Source organism: Globicephala melas, chromosome 1 (assembly GCF_963455315.2).
Source record: "Globicephala melas chromosome 1, mGloMel1.2, whole genome shotgun sequence".
NCBI lineage: Eukaryota > Metazoa > Chordata > Mammalia > Artiodactyla > Delphinidae > Globicephala > Globicephala melas.
In genome coordinates, this window is record NC_083314.1 from 79,738,904 (window position 1) to 79,758,293 (window position 19,390).

General features: G+C 38.4%; 1 protein-coding gene across 2 annotated transcripts in view; it reads left to right on the top strand.

The window, feature by feature from the left end:
- CTSS (cathepsin S) overlaps positions 1-17,473 on the top strand; it is a 39,988-nt gene extending 22,515 nt beyond the window's left edge. For both annotated transcript variants that reach the window (XM_030846247.2, XM_060299860.1), the window contains exon 9: positions 16,562-17,473. In XM_030846247.2, the coding sequence (XP_030702107.1) occupies positions 16,562-16,661 (100 nt within the window). In that variant the 3' untranslated portion in view covers positions 16,662-17,473. The remainder of the gene's footprint in view (positions 1-16,561) is intronic.
- The last annotated feature ends 1,917 nt before the right edge of the window (positions 17,474-19,390 follow it).

Below are 19,390 nucleotides of genomic sequence, written 5' to 3' on the forward strand. Positions count from 1 at the left end.
CATAACAAAATATCACAAACTGAGTGGCTTAAACAACAGAAATTTATTGTCTCACAGCTCTAGAGGCTAGAAGTCAGAAGGGCTGTGACTTTCCTCTAGCTTCTGAAGTTTTGCTGGCAATCTTTGGCTTTCCTTGGCTTGTAGAAGCATCACCTGATCTCTGCCTTCATTTCCACATGACATTCTCCCTGGTGCATGTGTATTTCTGTCCAATGTTCTCTTTTTATAAGACTGGTCATATTGGATTAGGGCCCACCCTAATGACCTGTTCTTGGCTAATTATATCTGCAATGCTTCTATTTCCAAATAAGGTCACATTCTGAAGTACTGGGGGTTAGGGTTCCAACATATTAATTTGGAAGGGACATAATTCAACCCATAACCCCCCTCAAATCTTTACTGGAAGTACCTAGTCTACAAATCATAAATAAACAAACAAAAAGGTACTTTCTTATCTTTTTCATGTTGTGGCCCACAAAGATTATAATATTTGCATGGCCCATTGGGAACGTAGTTGAGGTGATTAATATCTTGGTTCATTTATAACCCATTCACAGTACTGATCAGCTTGGGTCTAGACCGGTGATAACTTTTTAAAATGGAGCAATACTTTCACTTATATATATATATCTTGTTTACTCCCTACAGTAGGTATTGTAAATCCTCTTCTCTATTGAAGTTTCTTCTTGAAGATTATATATCTTTTAGGGTTTTAATTCAAAACCTCTTCTTAGCACTTACTAATTTAACAAGCATTTTCTAAGCATCTACAATGTGACAGACATTATCTAGTCCTTGGAAATACAAAAATTAATGAGAAATCATCCTATCCTGTAAGGGCTCACAGTCCACTTGGGAATTAGATATCTTTAAGCAATAAAATACAACACATCATGGTATAATATGTCTAAATGGCTATGGGGCCATAGAGGAGATGCCTAACTGCTTAAAGCTCCAGAGAGAAGGCACTACTTGCACCAAGTTTTCAGATGAATGGAACTGCTCATGTGTTGGAGGAGGGAAGTAAGTTGCCCAATGACCCAAAAAGGATATGCAATGGCACAGAAATGTGAGAGACTTCTCTGCTTTATAAACTCTCTACTGCATTTAGTTCTATGATATCTATGACATATCACTTTCCTGGCTTGTTTTGCTATATCAGCTTTAGCCTCATTTCTTAGGTTATTTTCTTCCACCTGTCCCTTACACTCTAGCTCTAGCCATGCCAAAGCAAACTCCTCTGATCCTTGAGCTTCATCTATCACCATTATGTGCATTATACCCAGTTCACAATTTCTAAAAATTACCTTTCTACTAAGCAACAGACTTCTATGTCCAACTTCCAACTTTAGCTCTTCTTTAAAAATCAAAATTCCCCACCCACCTGCCCTACTTCCACTTACAACACACACACACTCACACACACACACACACACATTCTCTCTCTGTCTCACTCAACAAATCTAAAATCAAATTCTCCCTCTCTGTATCCCAACTTGCCCTAAATCCCCCATCCACAAAAATGATTTCAGAGTAAGTTCAAGGAAAAATTATTCTCTATTTTGAGTAATACATCATCATCTTCAGATCATCAAAGCCTTGGTATCATCTTGGGCTCTTCCTTCTCTCCCTAAACCCACACAGCCCTGTCCTTTAGGCCTCTGAATCATACTTTATATGTATTTTCTCTTTTCCATTCCTAATGACATTAATTCAGATTCTCTTCTCACCCAGCTATGGAAGTATCTTCTTAAAATATGTATCATCCAAACCCAAGGTCAAAATTCTAAACAGTCTACCATTTTCATCAAAATAAAGTCCAAACTCCTGGCCAGGCATTCAAGGGTCTCCACTAGGTAGCTTCCAACGTAGCCGTTTACACTTTTCTTCCACTGTATTCTCATGTACCCATACTCACACTCTGGCCACAGCAAACTACTTTCTCATCATTCTTTAAGTTTAGAGACACTTAGCTATTTCTTTTTTCTTCTATTTTTTTCTAATGATATTTTAATTAATTAATTAATTAATTTTTGGCTGCATTGGGTCTTCGTTGCTGTGCATGGGCTTTCTCTAGTTGCGGCGAGCGGGGGCTGCTCTTTGTGTGGTGCACGGGCTTCTCACTGTGGTGGCTTCTCTTGTTGTGGAGCATGGACTCTAGGTGCAGGCTTCAGTAGTTGTGGCACAAGGGCTCAGTAGTTGTGGCTCGTGGGCTCTAGAGCACAGGTTCAGTAATTGTGGCGCACGGGCTTAGTTGCTCCAAGGCATGTGGGATCTTCCCAGACCAGGGCTCGAACCCGTGTCCCCTGCATTGACAGGCATTTCACCACCAGGAAAGCCCTACTTAGCTATTTCTAATTTGTTACTTGTGCCGTTTCATCTTTCTGAAATGCCCTTAAAGCCCATTGCTGCCTACAGAAACCCCACTGTCTGTGATGAAATGGGCACCCTTATACATTCTGGTGGAAGAGTAAAGTTTTACAATCCTTCTTGAAAGCAGTTTGATAATATGAATCAAGAACTTTTTAAGTGTTCATATTCTTCATCCAATTATTTCCATTTCTTGGAATCTATATGAAGAAAATAATCCTAATTTGGGGCAATCTTCACACCTGACTTATGTAAATTGTATAGCATTCTTCTCCTTTAATAGTGAAAACTAGTAAGCAACCAAAAATGCCTAACAATAGAAATAGTGTTAAATAAATTATGACATAATCATTCCATGTGTTAGAAATTGTATTTATTCAGACCATTATTAATAACCTAATAAAATACTTGGAATATATGTTTAAATGAAAAAATACATATAAATACAACATTTATATACAGTATAAGTATTAAGTTTAAAATAGTATACATCATTTCTCTGATATATGTTATACTAAAGGACCAGAAGGAATTATACCAAATGTTAATAATGGTTGTCTTTGGGACCTCCCTGTTAGTCCAGTGGTTAAGACTTCGCACTTCCACTGCAGGGGGCATGGGTTTGATCCCTGGTCAGGGAACTAAGATCCCACATGCCACAGCTTGGCCAAAAAAAAAAAAAATCTAGGATCCCACCTGCCCCGCGGCACAGCAAGAAAAAACAAAACAAAAAAACAAAGGTTGTCTTTGTCTGCCTATACGTATTTTCAAAATTGTCTTTAACAAACCACTTATTACTTTTAAAATGAAAAAAACCTTAAAAATCCTTAAAATATCATTAAAATCCTATTCATTCTTCAAAAAAATACCTACCTCAAATGCTGTCTCTTCCATACCCCATTCATTTACTCAGAATTGTTTCTCTAACTTCTAAGCTTTAGCAATGCTTTATAAATTCTATTATAGCATTTAACAAATTGTACCTTCTGTTATAGCTATTTCTATAAATCATGTTCCATTTACTAAAATATAAACTCCTCAAAGGTAGAACAGTCTCTTTTGTATCTTTGTTCATACACTGATTCAACAAACATATATTAGTACCTACCATGTGCCAAGCACAGTGCTAGGTAATGAAAAATACAGCCTTCCTAGCATCCTTCAAGATACTCACAGTTTAGTATGTAGAGTCAAGGAAACAGGTGTGTGCATGTACAGACAATTGCAATAGAATGTAATAAATGCTAAGATGGAGGTATGCATCCATTGCAGTGGAAGCACAGAATAAGAGTACCTGGCATAGCCTGGGGAGTCTGGGAGAGCCTTTTAGCCAGATTATTTGATTGAATCTTGAAGGATGAGAAAGAAATAACCAGACGAAAAAGGGCAATCAGAACAGAGGAAGGTAAATGTGACAAAGTCTAGAACTGAGAGAAAGTAAATGAGTTAAGGGAACTGCATGTTCTTTTATAAAGGTAGTAGTATAAGAAGCCTATTAGAGAGAGACGTGGGTTAGGAAGGGAACAAATTATGAACGACCACAGCGATCCTGGCACTAAATCCCAGCAAGGACAGATTGGATATGGTCATGAATTCCAGGCTCCACAGAGGTTGGCTCAAGCAAAACCCTCTTATATTATCAAACTTGTTCTTAATGATCTCTTAAAAGGTTAGATTCTATGTCATTCCAGTGCTACCAAGTTAACCTTAAGTAAAAGAATGTGGAGTCTTCCTCTATTTGGCCTCTTCTTTTTTATCTTCCTTTTGTTTACACTTAATCTTTTTGGTATATATATAACAATGATCCAATGTCCCTGAATTTTTCTCCCTTTCTGGACATGGGTATTTAGCTTCTTTTTATAATACAGTATAGCATAGCAAGTAAAAGCATTTACTTTGAAGCCAGGCAGAACTTGCTTAGAATCCTAGCTCCTTTACTGTCCATGTGACCTTAGGCAGGTTATTTAATATCTTTAACTTTCAATTTTCCCATTTGTAAAATGGGAATAATAGTTTCAATATTACTATAAGGATTTAACAAGATAATGTATGTAAAACACTTAGCACATAGTGTCTGGCACATAATATGTCCAATAAATCATAGTTATTATTTTTATTATTATTCCTCCTTTGAAGCTGTATAAAGAGAATACAATCTAATGCAGAAAACTATGCCCTTAGTAATATCCCAACAATAAGTGCAGCTAGAAGTTTTACAGAATGCTTTCAGAATGTCTAGCACATAGGCAAATGATTTAATACCAAGCATAACTGAGTAAAAATTATTTTATGGGGACCAAAATAATGCAAAATACCTTATTATACAACCCTCTGATGGTTTGACTTAATTCAGGAATAAAACTAGAGCATCTAAGTGAGGAACGATGAACTACATATTTTTCAGGGACATCTCCCTAAATATTAGGCAGTAGAGATTTTGAGGTTAAACTATCTGAGAAGATCCTTAAGTATTTGGATAGTCTATGTTTCACTGATGAGCAGATCTATAAATTTAGAAAGCTAGCTGAGCTAGAGATACAACTGCTATGTACTTAGAAAAGTTTAGGAGCCTAAACTTGGTCAGAAGGCCACCCCAGTCTAAGGGACTGCCCACAAGATGGGCCAAGATTGTCTTTGCAAAAAAAAGGGAGGAGTTTAATTTAACATACAGATCAATGAGTAATGAAGGTTCCACAGTTACTGGGCATGAGACAACTTTGGCCTGAGGAAAAAATATTAAAGGTATTAACTATGTGCCCATTAGAACCTTAAACTCACACACACACACACACACACACACGCATGCATGCAAACACAAATACACATTCATGCATGCAAACACACACACCAAAAAACTAAGTAAGCACCCAGGACACCTTTAAGCAATATCTGGTGAACTCTCTAAAATAAACAGTTGCAAAATAGATGGGCCTCTAGGTCATGCGGTAAGTTGATGGATTGAGTTGGGGGTGGGTACAGAAATGACTCTTCTTCATCCATAAGTGGCATTAAGTTATTAAAATATAAGTTAGAAGAAAGAACATATTCCATTTTCCTTCACTGAAAACTGTTGAATGATCTTTCAAGAGAGCCTGATTTTTTTTTTTTTTTTTTGGCTGTGTTGGGTCTTTGTTGCTGCACGCGGCCTTTTCTCTAGTTGTGGCGAGCGGGGGCTACTCTTCGCTGGGGTGAGCGGGCTTCTCATTGCAGTGGCTTCTCTTGTTGCGGAGCACGGGCTCTATGTGCGCAGGCTTCAGTAGTTGCGGCACGTGGGCTCAGTAGTTGTGGTTCACAGGCTCTAGAGCGCAGGCTCAGTAGTTGTGGCGCACGGGCTTAGTTGCTCGGCGGCATGTGGGATCTTCCCAGACCAGGGCTGGAACCTGTGTCCCCTGCATTGGCAGGTGGATTCTTTTTTTTTCTTAATTTTTAAATTTAATTGTATTTATTTTTTTATACAGCAGGTTCTTATTAGTCATCAGTTTTATACACATCAGTGTATACATGTCAATCCAAATCGCCCAATTCATCACACCACCACCACCACCCCCTGCCGCTTTCCCCCTTTGGTGTCCATATGTTTGTTCTCTACATCTGTGTCTCAACTTCTGCCCTGCAAACCAGTTCATCTGTACCATTTTCCTTGGTTACACATACATGTGTTAATATACGGTATTTGTTTTTCTCTTTCTGACTTACTTCACTCTGTATGACAGTCTCTAGATCCATCCACGTCTAAACAAATGACTCAATTTCGTTCCTTTTTATGGCTGAGTAGTATTCCATTGTATATATGTACCACATCTTCTTTATCCATGCATCTGTTGATGGGCATCTAGGTTGCTTCCATGACCTGGCTATTGTAAACAGTGCTGCAATGAACATTGGGGTGCATGTGTCTTTTTGAATTATGGTTTTCTCTGGGTATATGCCCAGTAGTGGGATTGCTGGATCATATGATAATTCTATTTTTAGTTTTTTAAGGAACCTACATGCTGTTCTCCAGAGTGGCTGTATCAATTTACATCCCCACCAACAGTGCAAGAGGGTTCCCTTTTCTCCACACCCTCTCCAGCATTTGTTGTTTGTAGATTTTCTGATGATGCCCATTCTAACTGGTGTGAGGTGATACCTCATTGTAGTTTTGATTTGAATTTCTCTAATAATTAGTGATGTTGAGCAGCTTTTCATGTGCTTCTTGGCCATCTGTATGTCTTCTTTGGTGAAATGTCTATTTAGCTCTTCTGCCCATTTTTGGATTGGGTTGTTTGTTTTTTAATATTGAGCTGCACAAACTGTTTATATATTTTGGAGATAAATGCTTTGTCCGTTGATTCGTTTGCAAATATTTTCTCCCATTCTGAGGGTTGTCTTTTCGTCTTGTTTATGGTTTCCTTTGCTGTGCAAAAGCTTTTTTTCTTTTTCTTTTTTTTAAAGTGAATCACGCTGTATGGACACAGCAGGGTTTTTTTGTTTCTTTTGTTGTTGTTTTTTTTAAGAAGATGTTGTGGGTAGGAGTTTATTAATTTATTTATTTATATTTGCTGTGTTCAGTCTTCATTTCTGTGCGAGGGCTTTCTCTAGTTGTGGCAAGTGGGGGCCACTCTTCATCGCGGTGCGCGGGCCTCCCACTATCGCAGCCTCTCTTGTTGCAGAGCACAGGCTCCTGACGCGCAGGCTCAGTAGTTGTGGCTCACGGGCCTAGTTGCTCCGCGGCATGTGGGATCCTCCCAGACCAGGGCTCGAACCCATGTCCCCTGCATTAGCAGGCAGACTCTCACCCACTGTGCCACGAGGGAAGCCCCAGTGCAAAAGCTTTTAAGTTTCATTAGGTCCCACTTGTTTATTTTTGTTTTTATTTCCATTACTCTAGGAGGTGGACCAAAAAAAGATCTTGCTGTGATTTATGTCAAAGAATGTTCTTCCTATGTTTTCCTCTAAGAGTTTTATAGTGTCCAGTCTTACATTTAGGTCTCTAATCCATTTTGAGTTTATTTTTGTGTATGGTGTTAGGGAGTGTCCTAATTTCATTCTTTACATGTAGCTGTCCAGTTTTCCCAGCACCACTTATTGAAGAGACTGTCTTTTCTCCATTGTATATCCTTGCCTCCTTTGTCATAGATTAATTGACCATAGGTGCATGGGTTTATCTCTGGGCTTTCTATCTTGTTCCATTGATATATGTTTCTGTTTTTGTGCCAATACCATATTGTCTTGATTACTGTAGCTTTGTAGTATAGTCTGAAGTCAGGGAGTCTGATTCCTCCAGCTCCATTTTTCTTTCTCAAGATTGCTTTGGCTATTCGGGGTCTTTTGTGTCTCCATACAAATTTTAAGATTTTTTGTTCTAGTTCCGTAAAAAATGCCATTGGTAATTTGATAGGGATTGCATTGATCTGTAGATTGCTTTGGGTAATATAGTCATTTTCACAATATTGATTCTTCCAATCCAAGAACATGGTATATATCTCTCCATCTGTTGGTATCATCTTTAATTTCTTTCGTCAGTGTCTTATAGTTTTCTGCATAGAGGTCTTTTGTCTCCCTAGGTAGGTTTATTCCTAGGTATTTTATTCTTATTGTTGCAATGGTAAATAGGAGTGTTTCCTTAATTTCTCTTTCAGATTTTTCATCATTAGTGTATAGGAATGCAAGAGATTTCTGTGCATTAATTTTGCATCCTGCAACTTTACCAAATTCATTGATTAGCTCTAGTAGTTTTCTGGTGGCATCTTAAGGATTCTCTATGTATAGTATCATATCATCTGCAAACAGTGACAGTTTTACTTCTTCTTTTCCAAGTTGTATTCCTTTTGTTTCTTTTTCTTCTCTGATTGCTGTGGCTAGGACTTCCAAAACTATGTTGAATAATAGTGGTGAGAGTGGACATCCTTGTCTCATTCCTGATCTTAGAGGAAATGCTTTCAGTTTTTCACCATTGAGAATGATGTTTGCTGTGGGTTTGTCGTATATGCCCTTTATTATGTTGGGGTAGGTTCCCTCTATGCCCACTTTCTGGAGAGTTTTCTTCATAAATCAGTGTTGAATTTTGTCAAAAGCTTTTTCTGCATCTATTGAGATGATCATATGTTGTTTTTTTTTTTTTTGCGGTACATGGGCCTCTCACTGTTGCGGCCTCTCCTGTTGCGGAGCACAGGCTCCGGACGCGCAGACTCAGCGGCCATGGCTCACGGGCCCAGCCGCTCTGCGGCATGTGGGATCTTCCCGGACCGGGGCAGAACCCGTGTCCCCAGCATGAGCAGGCAGACTCTCAACCACTGCACCACCAGGGAAGCCCGATCATATGGTTTTTATTCTTCAATTTGTTAATATGGGGTATCACATTGATTGATTTGTGTATATTGAAGAATCCTTGCATCCCTGGGATAAATCCCACTTGATCATGGTGTATGATCCTTTCAATGTGTTGTTGGATTCTGTTTGCTAGTATTTTGTTGAGGATTTTTGCATCTATATTCATCAGTGATATTGGTCTGTAATTTTCTTTTTTTGTAGTATCTTTGTCTGCTTTTGGTATCAGGGTGATGGTGGCCTCATAGAATGTGTTTGGGAGTGTGCCTTCCTCTGCAATTTTTTGGAAGAGTTTGAGAAGGATGGGTGTTAGCTCTTCTCTAAATGTTTGATAGAATTCACCTGTGAAACCATCTAGTCCTGGACTTTTCTTTGTTGGAAGATTTTTAATCACAGTTTCAATTTCATTACTTGTGATTGGTCTGTTCATATTTTCTGTTTCTTCTGGTTCAGTCTAGGAAGGTTATACCTTTCTAAGAATTTGTCCATTTCTTTCAGGTTGTCCATTTTATTGGCATAGAGTTGCTTGTAGTAGTCTCTTAGGATGCTTTGTATTTCTGTGGTGTCTGTTGTAATTTCTCCTTTTTCATTTCTAACTTTATTGATTTGAGTCCTCTCCCTCTTTTCTTGATGAGTCTGGCTAATAGTTTATCAATTTTGTTTATCTTTTCAAAGAACCAGCTTTTAGTTTTATTGATCTTTGCTATTGCGTTCTTTGTTTCTATTTCATTTATTTCTGCTCTGATCTTTATGATTTCTTTCCTTCTGCTAACTTTGGGTTTTGTTTGTTCTTCTCTCTCTAGTTCCTTTAGGTGTAAGGTTAGATTGTTTATTTGAGGTTTTTCTTGTTTCTTGAGGTAGGCTTGTATAGCTATAAATTTTCCTCTTAGAACTGCTCTTGCCACATCCCATAGGTTTTGGATCATCGTGTTTTCATTGTCAGTTGTCTCTAGGTATTTTTTGATTTCCTCTTTGATTTCTTCAGTGATCTCTTGGTTATTTAGTAACGTATTGTTTAGCCTCTATGTGTTTGTGTTTTTTTACATTTTTCTCCCTGTAATTCATGTCTAATCTCATAGTGTTGTGGTCAGAAAAGATGCTTGATATGATTTCAATTTTCTTAAATTTACTGAGGCTTGATTTGTGACCCAAGATGTGATCTCTCCTGGAGAATGTTCCATGCACACTTGAGAAGAAAGTGTAATCTGCTGTTTTTGAATGGAATGTCCTATAAATATCAATTAAATCTACCTGGTCTATTGTGTCATTTAAAGCTTCTGTTTCCTTATTTATTTTCATTTTGGATGATCTGTCCATTGGTGTAAGTGAGGTGTTAAAGTCCCCCACTATTATTGTGTTACTGTTGATTTCCTCTTTTAGAGCTGTTAGCAGTTGCCTTATGTATTGAGGTGCTCCTATGTTGGGTGCATATATATTTATCATTGTTATATCTTGTTCTTGGATTGATCCCTTGATCACTATGTAGTGTCCTTCCTTGTCTCTTGTAACATTCATTATTTTAAAGTCTATGTTATCTGATATGAGTATTGCTACTCTAGCTTTCTTTTGATTTCCATTTGCATGGAATATCTTTTTCCATCCCTTCACTTTCAGTCTGTATGTGTCCCTAGGTCTGAAGTGGGTCTCTTGTAGACAGTATATAGATGGGTCTTGTTTTTGTATCCATTCAGCAAGCCTGTGTCTTTTGGTTGGAGCATTTAATCCATTCACGTTTAAGGTAATTATTGATAGGTATGTTCCTATGACCATTTTCTTAATTGTTTTGGGTTTGTTTTTGTAGGTCTTTTTCTTTTCTTGTGTTTCCCACTTAGAGAAGTTCCTTTAGCATTTGTTATAGAGCTGGTTTGGTGGCGCTGAATTCTCTTAGCTTTTGCTTGTCTGTGAAGATTTTGATTTCTCCATCAAATCTGAATAAGATCCTTGACAGGTAGAGTAATCTTGGTTGTAGTTTCTTCCCTTTCATCACTTTAAATATGTCATGCCACTCCCTTCTGGCTTATAGAGTTTCTGCTGAGAAATCAGCTGTTAACCTTATGGGAGTTTCCTTGTATGTTATTTGTCATTTTTCCCTTGCTGCTTTCAATAATTTTTCTTTGTCTTTAATTTTTGCTAATTTGATTACTATGTGTCTCGGTGTGTTTCTCCTTGGGTTTATCCTGTATGGGACTCACTGCGCTTCCTGGACTTGGGTGGCTATTTCCTTTCCCATGTTAGGGAAGTTTTTGACTATAATCTCTTCAAATATTTTCTTGGGTCCTTTCTCTCTCTCTTCTCCTTCTGGGACCCCTATAATGTGAATGTTGTTGCAATTAATGTTGTCCCAGAGGTCTCTTAGGCTGTCTTCATTTCTTTTCATTCTTTTTTCTTTATTCTGTTCTGCAGCAGTGAATTCCACCATTCTGTCTTCCAGGTCACTTATCCGTTCTTCTGCCTCAGTTATTCTGCTATTGATACCTTCTAGTGTAGTTTTCATTTCAGTTATTGCATTGTTCATCTCTGTTTGTTTGTTCTTTAATTCTTCTAGGTCTTTGTTAAACATTTCTTGCATCTTCTCGATCTTTGCCTCCATTCTGTTTCCAAGGTCCTGGATCATCTTCACTATCATTGTTCTGAATTCTTTTTCTGGAAGGTTTCCTATCTCCACTTCATTTAGTTGTTTTTCTGGGGTTTTATGTTGTTCCTTCATCTGGTACATAGCCTTCTGCCTTTTCATCTTGTCTATCTTTCTGTGAATGTGGTTTTTGTTCCACAGGCTGCAGGATTGTAGTTCTTCTTGCTTCTTCTCGCCCTGTAGTCTACTAGTGTTGGAGGGTCTCCTGCAGAGGCAGGGGGTGGCTGTGGCTCACCGCAGGGACAAGGACACTGGCAGCAGAAGTTCTGGGAAGTACTCCTTGGCGTGAGCCCTCCCAGAGTCTGGCAGGTGGATTCTTAACCACTGTGCCACCAGGGAAGCCTGAGCCTGATCCTAAAGTAGAGTTAGGGTAAATGTTTTATACTAAACATTGTAGGAATTTATATTAAATTAATACATACTGCCTCTTCTCCATGGAATCTAAGGCTGAAAAAATGATGTAAAAAGAAAAAAGTTATAGCCTAGTGGTTTTCCTTAGAGATTTCTCTATAAAGAGATTAAGAATGTGCATATTGGTTTATAACTCAGAACAGGTATTTATTACACCACTTCACTGAAATCACTCTTGCCTAGATTGCCACTCACTTCCATCTTGCCTCATTAAACAGTTTTCAAAGTCTCACCTTACCTGTCCTCTTAACATTTGATATATAATTACTCTCTCCTTTCGGAAACACTCTTTATTCGACTTTCAGGGGACCACATTTTCCTGGTTTTCTTCCTGCTCTACTTACTTCTCAGTCTCCTGAGTTCCTTAGTTCCTTTTATTACTTCTTGCTTATAAATATTAGACTTCCCCAGGCCTCAGTTCCCCCTCTCTCTAGGCTCACTCCTTAAGTAATCTCATTTAGTCTCATGGTTTTAAACACCAGGTATGTGCTGATGACTCTCACCTTTGTATCTTTAGCCCTAATCTCTCCCCTGAGCTCCAGATTCCATGTCCAGCAGTCTACCAGCTGTGTGTCTATAGGTCTCTTTAACTTAACATGTTCAAAATAGAACTCTTGACTCCCTGCTACTGCCCCAATTTTCCCCATCTTAGTAAATGCCAACAGCACTTACCCCAGGCCAAAAAACATTGGAGCCATCTCTTCTTTCTTCATATGATACCCTACTTCTAAACCATCAGCAAATCCTGTCATTTCTACCATCATTAAATTATCCCAAACCTTATCACTTCTCAGTATCTCTACTGTTACCACTCTAGTTCAGGCCACTGTCCATCTCTCTTTGTCTATTGCAGTATATCTCCCAACTGATAATCACTTTCCCTCTTGTTTGCCTGTAGTCAATCCTCTACACTGTAGCCAGAATGAGCTTTTTTAAATCAGAAAGCAGATGTTATTACTCTCCTACTCCAAACCCTCTAATGGCTTTCCTTCACACTCAGAATAAGACCCACATGTGTTAAAAGTGGGACATTATCTGGTTTCAGCCTGCCTCTCCAACCACCTCTCCAATTGCTTTCCCCTCTCTCACTGATATCTAGGTACACTAGCCTTGTTGTTGTTTCCCAGACACACCAAGCTGATTCCCAACTCTTTTCCCAGATTTTTGCATCACTTGCATCTTCAGTTTACTTAGGTCTTTGCTCAAGTATTTCCTCAGATAAGCATCCCCTGACTACATCATCTAAAATGTAGCCCTGGGGACTTCCCTGGCGGTCCAGTGGTTTGAACTCTGCGCTTTCACTGCTGGGCCCTGGTTTGATCCCTGGTTGGGGAACTAAGATCCTGCAAGCCACACGGCATTGGCCAAATAATAAAATAAAATAAAATAAATAAATAAATTTTTAAAAATGTAGCCCGGATTCCCAACACTCTGTATCCCTTACTCTTTATTTTTCTTTATAGTACTTATCATATCATATCATATCATATTACGTATTTCTTTGTTTATTATATGTTTCCCATATAGAATGCATAGGCTTCAAAAAGACTTTGTCTACCTTGTTTACTTCCATAATCCTAACGCCTAGAATAGTGTCTGGCACAGCCTAAGAAGTTCAAGGCTGCAATTTATTACAAAGGAAATTGGCATATATTTTAGAAGGAATATCTAATAAGTTAGTAGTCTATAATATGCAGGGAGAAGGTAGGGGGACAAACCGTCTTGCTTTGTCACTGACTAAGGGGTTTCCCAGGCCATAGGACTTTATTTTTAAAACCAGGACAATCCTAGGGAAAGTGGAACTGTTGGTCACCCTAGAAAAACACTACATACTTTTAAAGGGGATGGACTCTACTTGAGTCAAATCAGATGGACTTATACTCGGATAAGAACAAAAATAGCTACCTCTACTTGTTGAGCATTTACTACAGACACTGTGCAAGCACTTTAAATACATTTTCTCATTTAATTTTTAAGGTAATCTATGAGATAGCATTTTATCCCCATAACACAGAATAGGAAACTCCTGATACTGAGAGAGTTAAGAAACTTGCCCAGAATTGAACAGTTTGAGTGAAAGGGCTATAGAGTTGATAAAAATAAACAACTTGGTAAGGACTGGAATGAGCATTTGGAACTGACCTTGAACAGTTCTGAAGACAAGAATTTGTCCTCAAATATTTTTTTAGCTTGAGATTTTTAATCAGCTGTATTTTTAAAAGGAGGGTTAGCAGTACTCCGCCAAAAAAGAAGTCTGGGATCTACAAAGTTTGGGACAGTTGATCTTGTCCAGATACAGAGTGGGATCTAGGACTCCTAGCTCTCACTGACTGAGTTCATATTACTACTCCTAAGAGCCTCAATTCAACTTTCATTACCAGAACTTAAGTCTAAACTCAGCTTATCTAAAATTTTTTACCTTGTTTTTAGGCAGTGAAATAACTATATAGTAAGATATAGCAATATACTAATTATATAAGATCCTGGATGTTCTAGTTTGAATTTCATTCCCCATACTACCTCTCTCACAGGAAGAGAGTATAAAAGTTAGAGTAGGCTTTGGAATAAAACAACTCTAGATTTGAACCCTTGATTCACAATTAACCATCTGTGTGACTTTGGGCAAGCCACTTTACCTCTGCCAGTTTTTCTCTTTAGTAAAAAGAAGATAATACCTACCTCACAGGATGATGATTAAATGAGATAATATATGTTAAGCTGCTTAGCACAGAGTAAGTGCTCAATAAGTGGTGGCTATTGATATTAATAATAATAGCTTAGCCAGAATTTATTATTGCTTTTGCTTATCAAACTGGATACTAAAAAAGCACTGCACATCCATTGATGAGAGGTGACAGCGGAGTTTGGATTTGATTCTCAAGGTGTTGGTGAGGCATTAAAGGATTTTGAGCAGGGGAGTGGCAATAAATGAAAGGAATCAAAAAAAGGAGCCCAGGGAATTCCCTGGAGGTCCAGTGGTTAGGACTTGGCACTTTCACTGCTGAGGGCCCTGGTTCAATTGCTGGTCAATCCCATAAGACGCTTGGTGCGGCCAAAAAAAGAAAAAGAAGGGAGCCCATAAGAGAGTTTAAGAAAGAGTGACCATAGAGAGAAGAGAAAATCAGGACACAGTAGTATCTTAAAGCCAAGAGAGAAGTGAGGTGAGAGTAGACAACTGTGTTAAATGGTACAAGAGAGAGACAAATAAGACCAGAAGAGTCCAGTGAATGGCTGATACATAGAACATTTAAGGCCTATTGAAGCACAGTTATTTTAAATTATGCCACTTGTCTTCTTCCAATAGTCCAGCATTTCTTAGTTTCTCCACTGCATGCAAAAACACAACCTTCCTTTGAGTCCTGAGCAAAAGTTTGCAATGGCTTCCCTCTGCCTATGGACTTAAACAAGTTCCTCAGTCTGCTGTTCTAAGCTCCGCACAATACGGCCCCAAACCAACTTTCTATCTTCTTTTCACACTACTCCCCTAAAGATGTTGTTTTCCCTTCAACTAAATTTCCTGTTGCTCTCCAAATACCAACACAGTATTTCATGCTTTTATTTGTATACTAGTTATAGCACAATTCATACAGAATATGAATTCTGCCTCATATTATAATTATTTGTATACCTACAATTATAAAATCTCAGAATCATAAAAAACTTCACAAGTCATTTCTCTTACAAGAATTTTGTCAATTTTTTCACTAGTATGTGAAAAAGGGAGAAAAAAGAATATTTTGGTAAATCTTTCATAAATCTAAATTTATTTGTCTCAAAGGACTATACTTAAATTAGAGGTTATGTCCTCTTAAGTTTTGTTTTTGGTGTTAACATGTCCTTTCTTTTACAATTTGATGGTGATAATAAAGGGTTTTGGTTTTTTTAATGTCTGTACTTGCTAACTTAAAAACTGGTAACTTGATGTCAATCTGCAAAATTTTTTGAAATTCTCAAAGTCCATGAAATGAAAAAGTGAGGAACCACTGATCTCCTCTAACCCTTATCTGACCCATGAATTCCCCCTGCAACATCTCTGACAAATTATGTACATCTCTAATTGAACACTTCCAGTGCCACGGAGCTCATCTTTTCCCAAGGTAGCATATTCCATTTTTTACAGCTTTAACTATGAGCAAGTCTTACCTTATCTCAGCTCCACTTCCAGGTCAAAAAGGTGTTTGAGGGCTTCCCTGGTGGCGCAGTGGTTGAGAATCCGCCTGCAGATGCAGGGGACATGGGTTCGTGCCCTCGTCCGGGAAGATCCCACATGCTGCAGAGCGGCTGGGCCCGGCCGCTGAGCTTGCGCGTCCGGAGCCTGTGGGAGAGGCCACAACAGGGAGAGGCCCGCGTACCGCAAAAAAAAAAAAAAAAAAAAAAGGTGTTTGAGAGCTCTCTTTTTGAGAATCCCCTGCCCTGCGCCTTTTCCATAGTGGTCTCTCAAAAATCTTTCTTAATTGACACTCTCTAAAGAAATTGAAGTTTGACAGGGAATCATCACCTATGATCCTATTATGCAAAAACACTTAAAGATGCGGTCTTGGAAAGGATAATAAAACTCTTTCCCTGCAGAAGTAGGAGGATTTAAAGGTTTAGGATGGAGCTTATATTGTTTTCCTTAGGTATTAAATCTATTCATTAATATAGCATTAAAACCTACCAAACCATCCTTTGAAAATTGCCTAAAAGCCCTGGGGAAATTATTATATTATTTTGTTCTAACTTTGTTTTACAGCTTTTCATATATAATCTCTTTAGGAGAAAAGCAATCTAAGAGATAAAAGTTGATAATGTGATTTGATTATATTCATTTGTAATTTTGTGTTACTTCTTTTTCTAAAGCTGGGGCCTCAACTTTGGTGACCAAGGATATATACGGATGGCAAGAAATAGTGGAAATCACTGTGGGATTGCTAGTTATCCCTCTTACCCGGAAATCTAGAGGACCTCTTTGTTTTATAACAATTCAAGAAAGAAGAAACACTTTCTCACAATTTAATTTTACCTGCTGTAACCAGTAGAAATGTGTGTCATGATCAATGTATATTTACTGTACTAACAGAAAATATAGTTTGATTCATCTACTTTTTTAACTTTGCAGATCTTGGGGAAAAGTTTGCTAAGTAAATTAATAATGTACTATAGATATAACTGTATGAAAATTGGTCAACCTGAGATAATCTGTCATGTTTTTCATTGTCTTATTTTATTTGTCCTTTTAAGTCCCCTGATATCCTGCTGAACCTCGATGGCATATTGATGCTTAATAAATAACTGCCTTTTCAACTTTGTATCATTACCATGAGGCAGGAGACAGATGGGCCCCCAGGGCATGGGAATAACAGGACAATTGAGAGAGGAGTCTGGGCCCTGCCCAGATAGAAGATAAGAGACCACATATTTCTCATTACTGAAGTCAGGAGAACCCCCCCCCCCACTACACATGCGCAGAAAGGCTCCTTGGAGGTCAAAAGGAGAGTGATGCCAAGTGGCCAAATCTACCCATAGGCCTCTTCGGTAGAATCCATCTTGGCTAAGAGATGTGCATGCACACATGGGAAAATCCTGAGCTATACCAAATTCAGACTTTGAATCAGGCAAATCAAAATGATTGGCCTAAGGAAACCTGGAAAAAATGCCCCATATAAGTGATTTAAACTGCCACCAGGGCACGACTCTTTCTGAGCCCGCTCGTGTGTCTATCCACACGTACTGCACTTTTTTCTGCAAATAAATACTTGTTTCACTACTTTCCATCTTTGTGGGAATTCCTTTTCTGCAACGGCGCAGGGCCCGGGCCTTTCACTGACCACTGATCTAGTGCCTAGGATTCAGTGCTCTCACCACCGCGACCCGACCTCAATCACAGGCCTGGAACCAAAACCCTGCATCAAGCTGCTGCAGGCCGAGGCCACCCAAGATCAACCACATACCATTCTTTTCTTATTCGTAGGTAACTATTATAATCTATCATGAGAATATAAATTGTAGTATGCTGGTGATATGCTATGACAACTTTTTTTCTTTTAATAGATCTTTAACGGAGTATAATTGCTTCACAATACTGTGTTAGTTTCTGTTGTACACCAAAATGAATCAGCCATATGCATACATATGTCCCCATATTCCCACTCTCTTGAACCTCCCTCCCACCCTCTCTATCCCACTCCTCTAGGACATTGCAAAGCACTGAGCTGATCTCCCTGTGCTATGCTGCTTCTTCCCACTAGCTAACTATTTTACATTTGGTAGTGCATATATGTCAATGCTACTCTCACTTCGCCCCAGCTTCCCCCTCCCACCCCGTGTCCTCAAGTCCATTATCAATGTCTACATCTTTATTCCTGCCCTGCAACTAGGTTCATCAGTACCTTTTTTTTTTATATTCCATATATATGCATTAGCATATGGTATTTGTTTTTCTCTTTCTGACTTACTTCACTCTGTATGACAGACTCTAGGTCCATCCACCTCACTACAAATAACTCAATTTCATTTCTTTTTATGGCTGAGTAATATTCCATTGTATATATGCACCACATCTTCTTTATCCATTCATCTGTTGATGGACATTTAGGTTAGTTCCATGTCCTGGCTATTGTAAATAGTGCTGCAATGAACATCGGGGTGCATGTCTCTTTTTGAATTATGGTTTTCTCTGGGTATATGCCCAGTAGTGGGATTGCTGGGTCATATGGTAGTTCTATTTTTAGTTTTTAAAGGAAGCTTCATACTGTTTTCCATAGCAGTTGTATCAATTTACATTCTCACAAACAGTGCAGGAGGATTCCCTTTTCACCACACCCTTTCCAGCATTTATTGTTTCTAGATTTTTTTATAATGGCCATCTGACCGGCGTGAGGTGATACCTCATTGCAGGTTTGAATTGCACTTCTCTAATAATTAGTGATGCTGAGCATCTTTTCATGTGCCTCTTGGCCATCTGTATGTCTTCCTTGGTGAAATGTCTATTTAGGACTTCCACCCATTTTTTAATTGGATTGTTTGTTTTTTTGATATTGAGCTCCATGAGCTGTTTGTATATTTTGGAGATTAATCCTTTGTCTGTTGTTTCATTTGCAAATATATTCTCCCATTCTGAGGGTTGTCTTTTGTCTTGTTTATGGTTTCCTTTGCTGTGCAAAAGCTTTTAAGTTTCATGAGGTCCCATTCGTTTATTTTTTGTTTTTATTTCCATTACTCTAGGAGGTGGGTCAAAAAAGATCTTGCTGTGATTTATGTCAAAGAGTGTTTTTTCTATGTTTTCCTCTAAGTTTTATAGTGTCCAGTCTTACATTTAGGCCTTTAATCCATTTTGAGTTTATTTTTGTGTATGGTGTTAGGAAGTGTTCTAATTTCATTCTTTTACATGTAGCTGTCCCGTTTTCCCAGCACCACTTATTGAAGAGGCTATCTTTTCTCCATTGTATGTTCGTGCCTCCTTTGTCGTAAATTAGGTGACCATATGTGCATGGGTTTATCTCTGGACATTCTATCCTGTACCATTGATCTATATTTCTGTTTCTGTACCAGTACCATACTGTCTTGATTACTGTAGCTTTGTGGTCTAGTTTGAAGTTGGGGAGCCTGATTCCTCCAATTCTGTTTTTCTTTCTCAAGATTGCTTTGGCTATTCGGGGTCTTTTGTGTTTCCATACAAATTGTAAAATT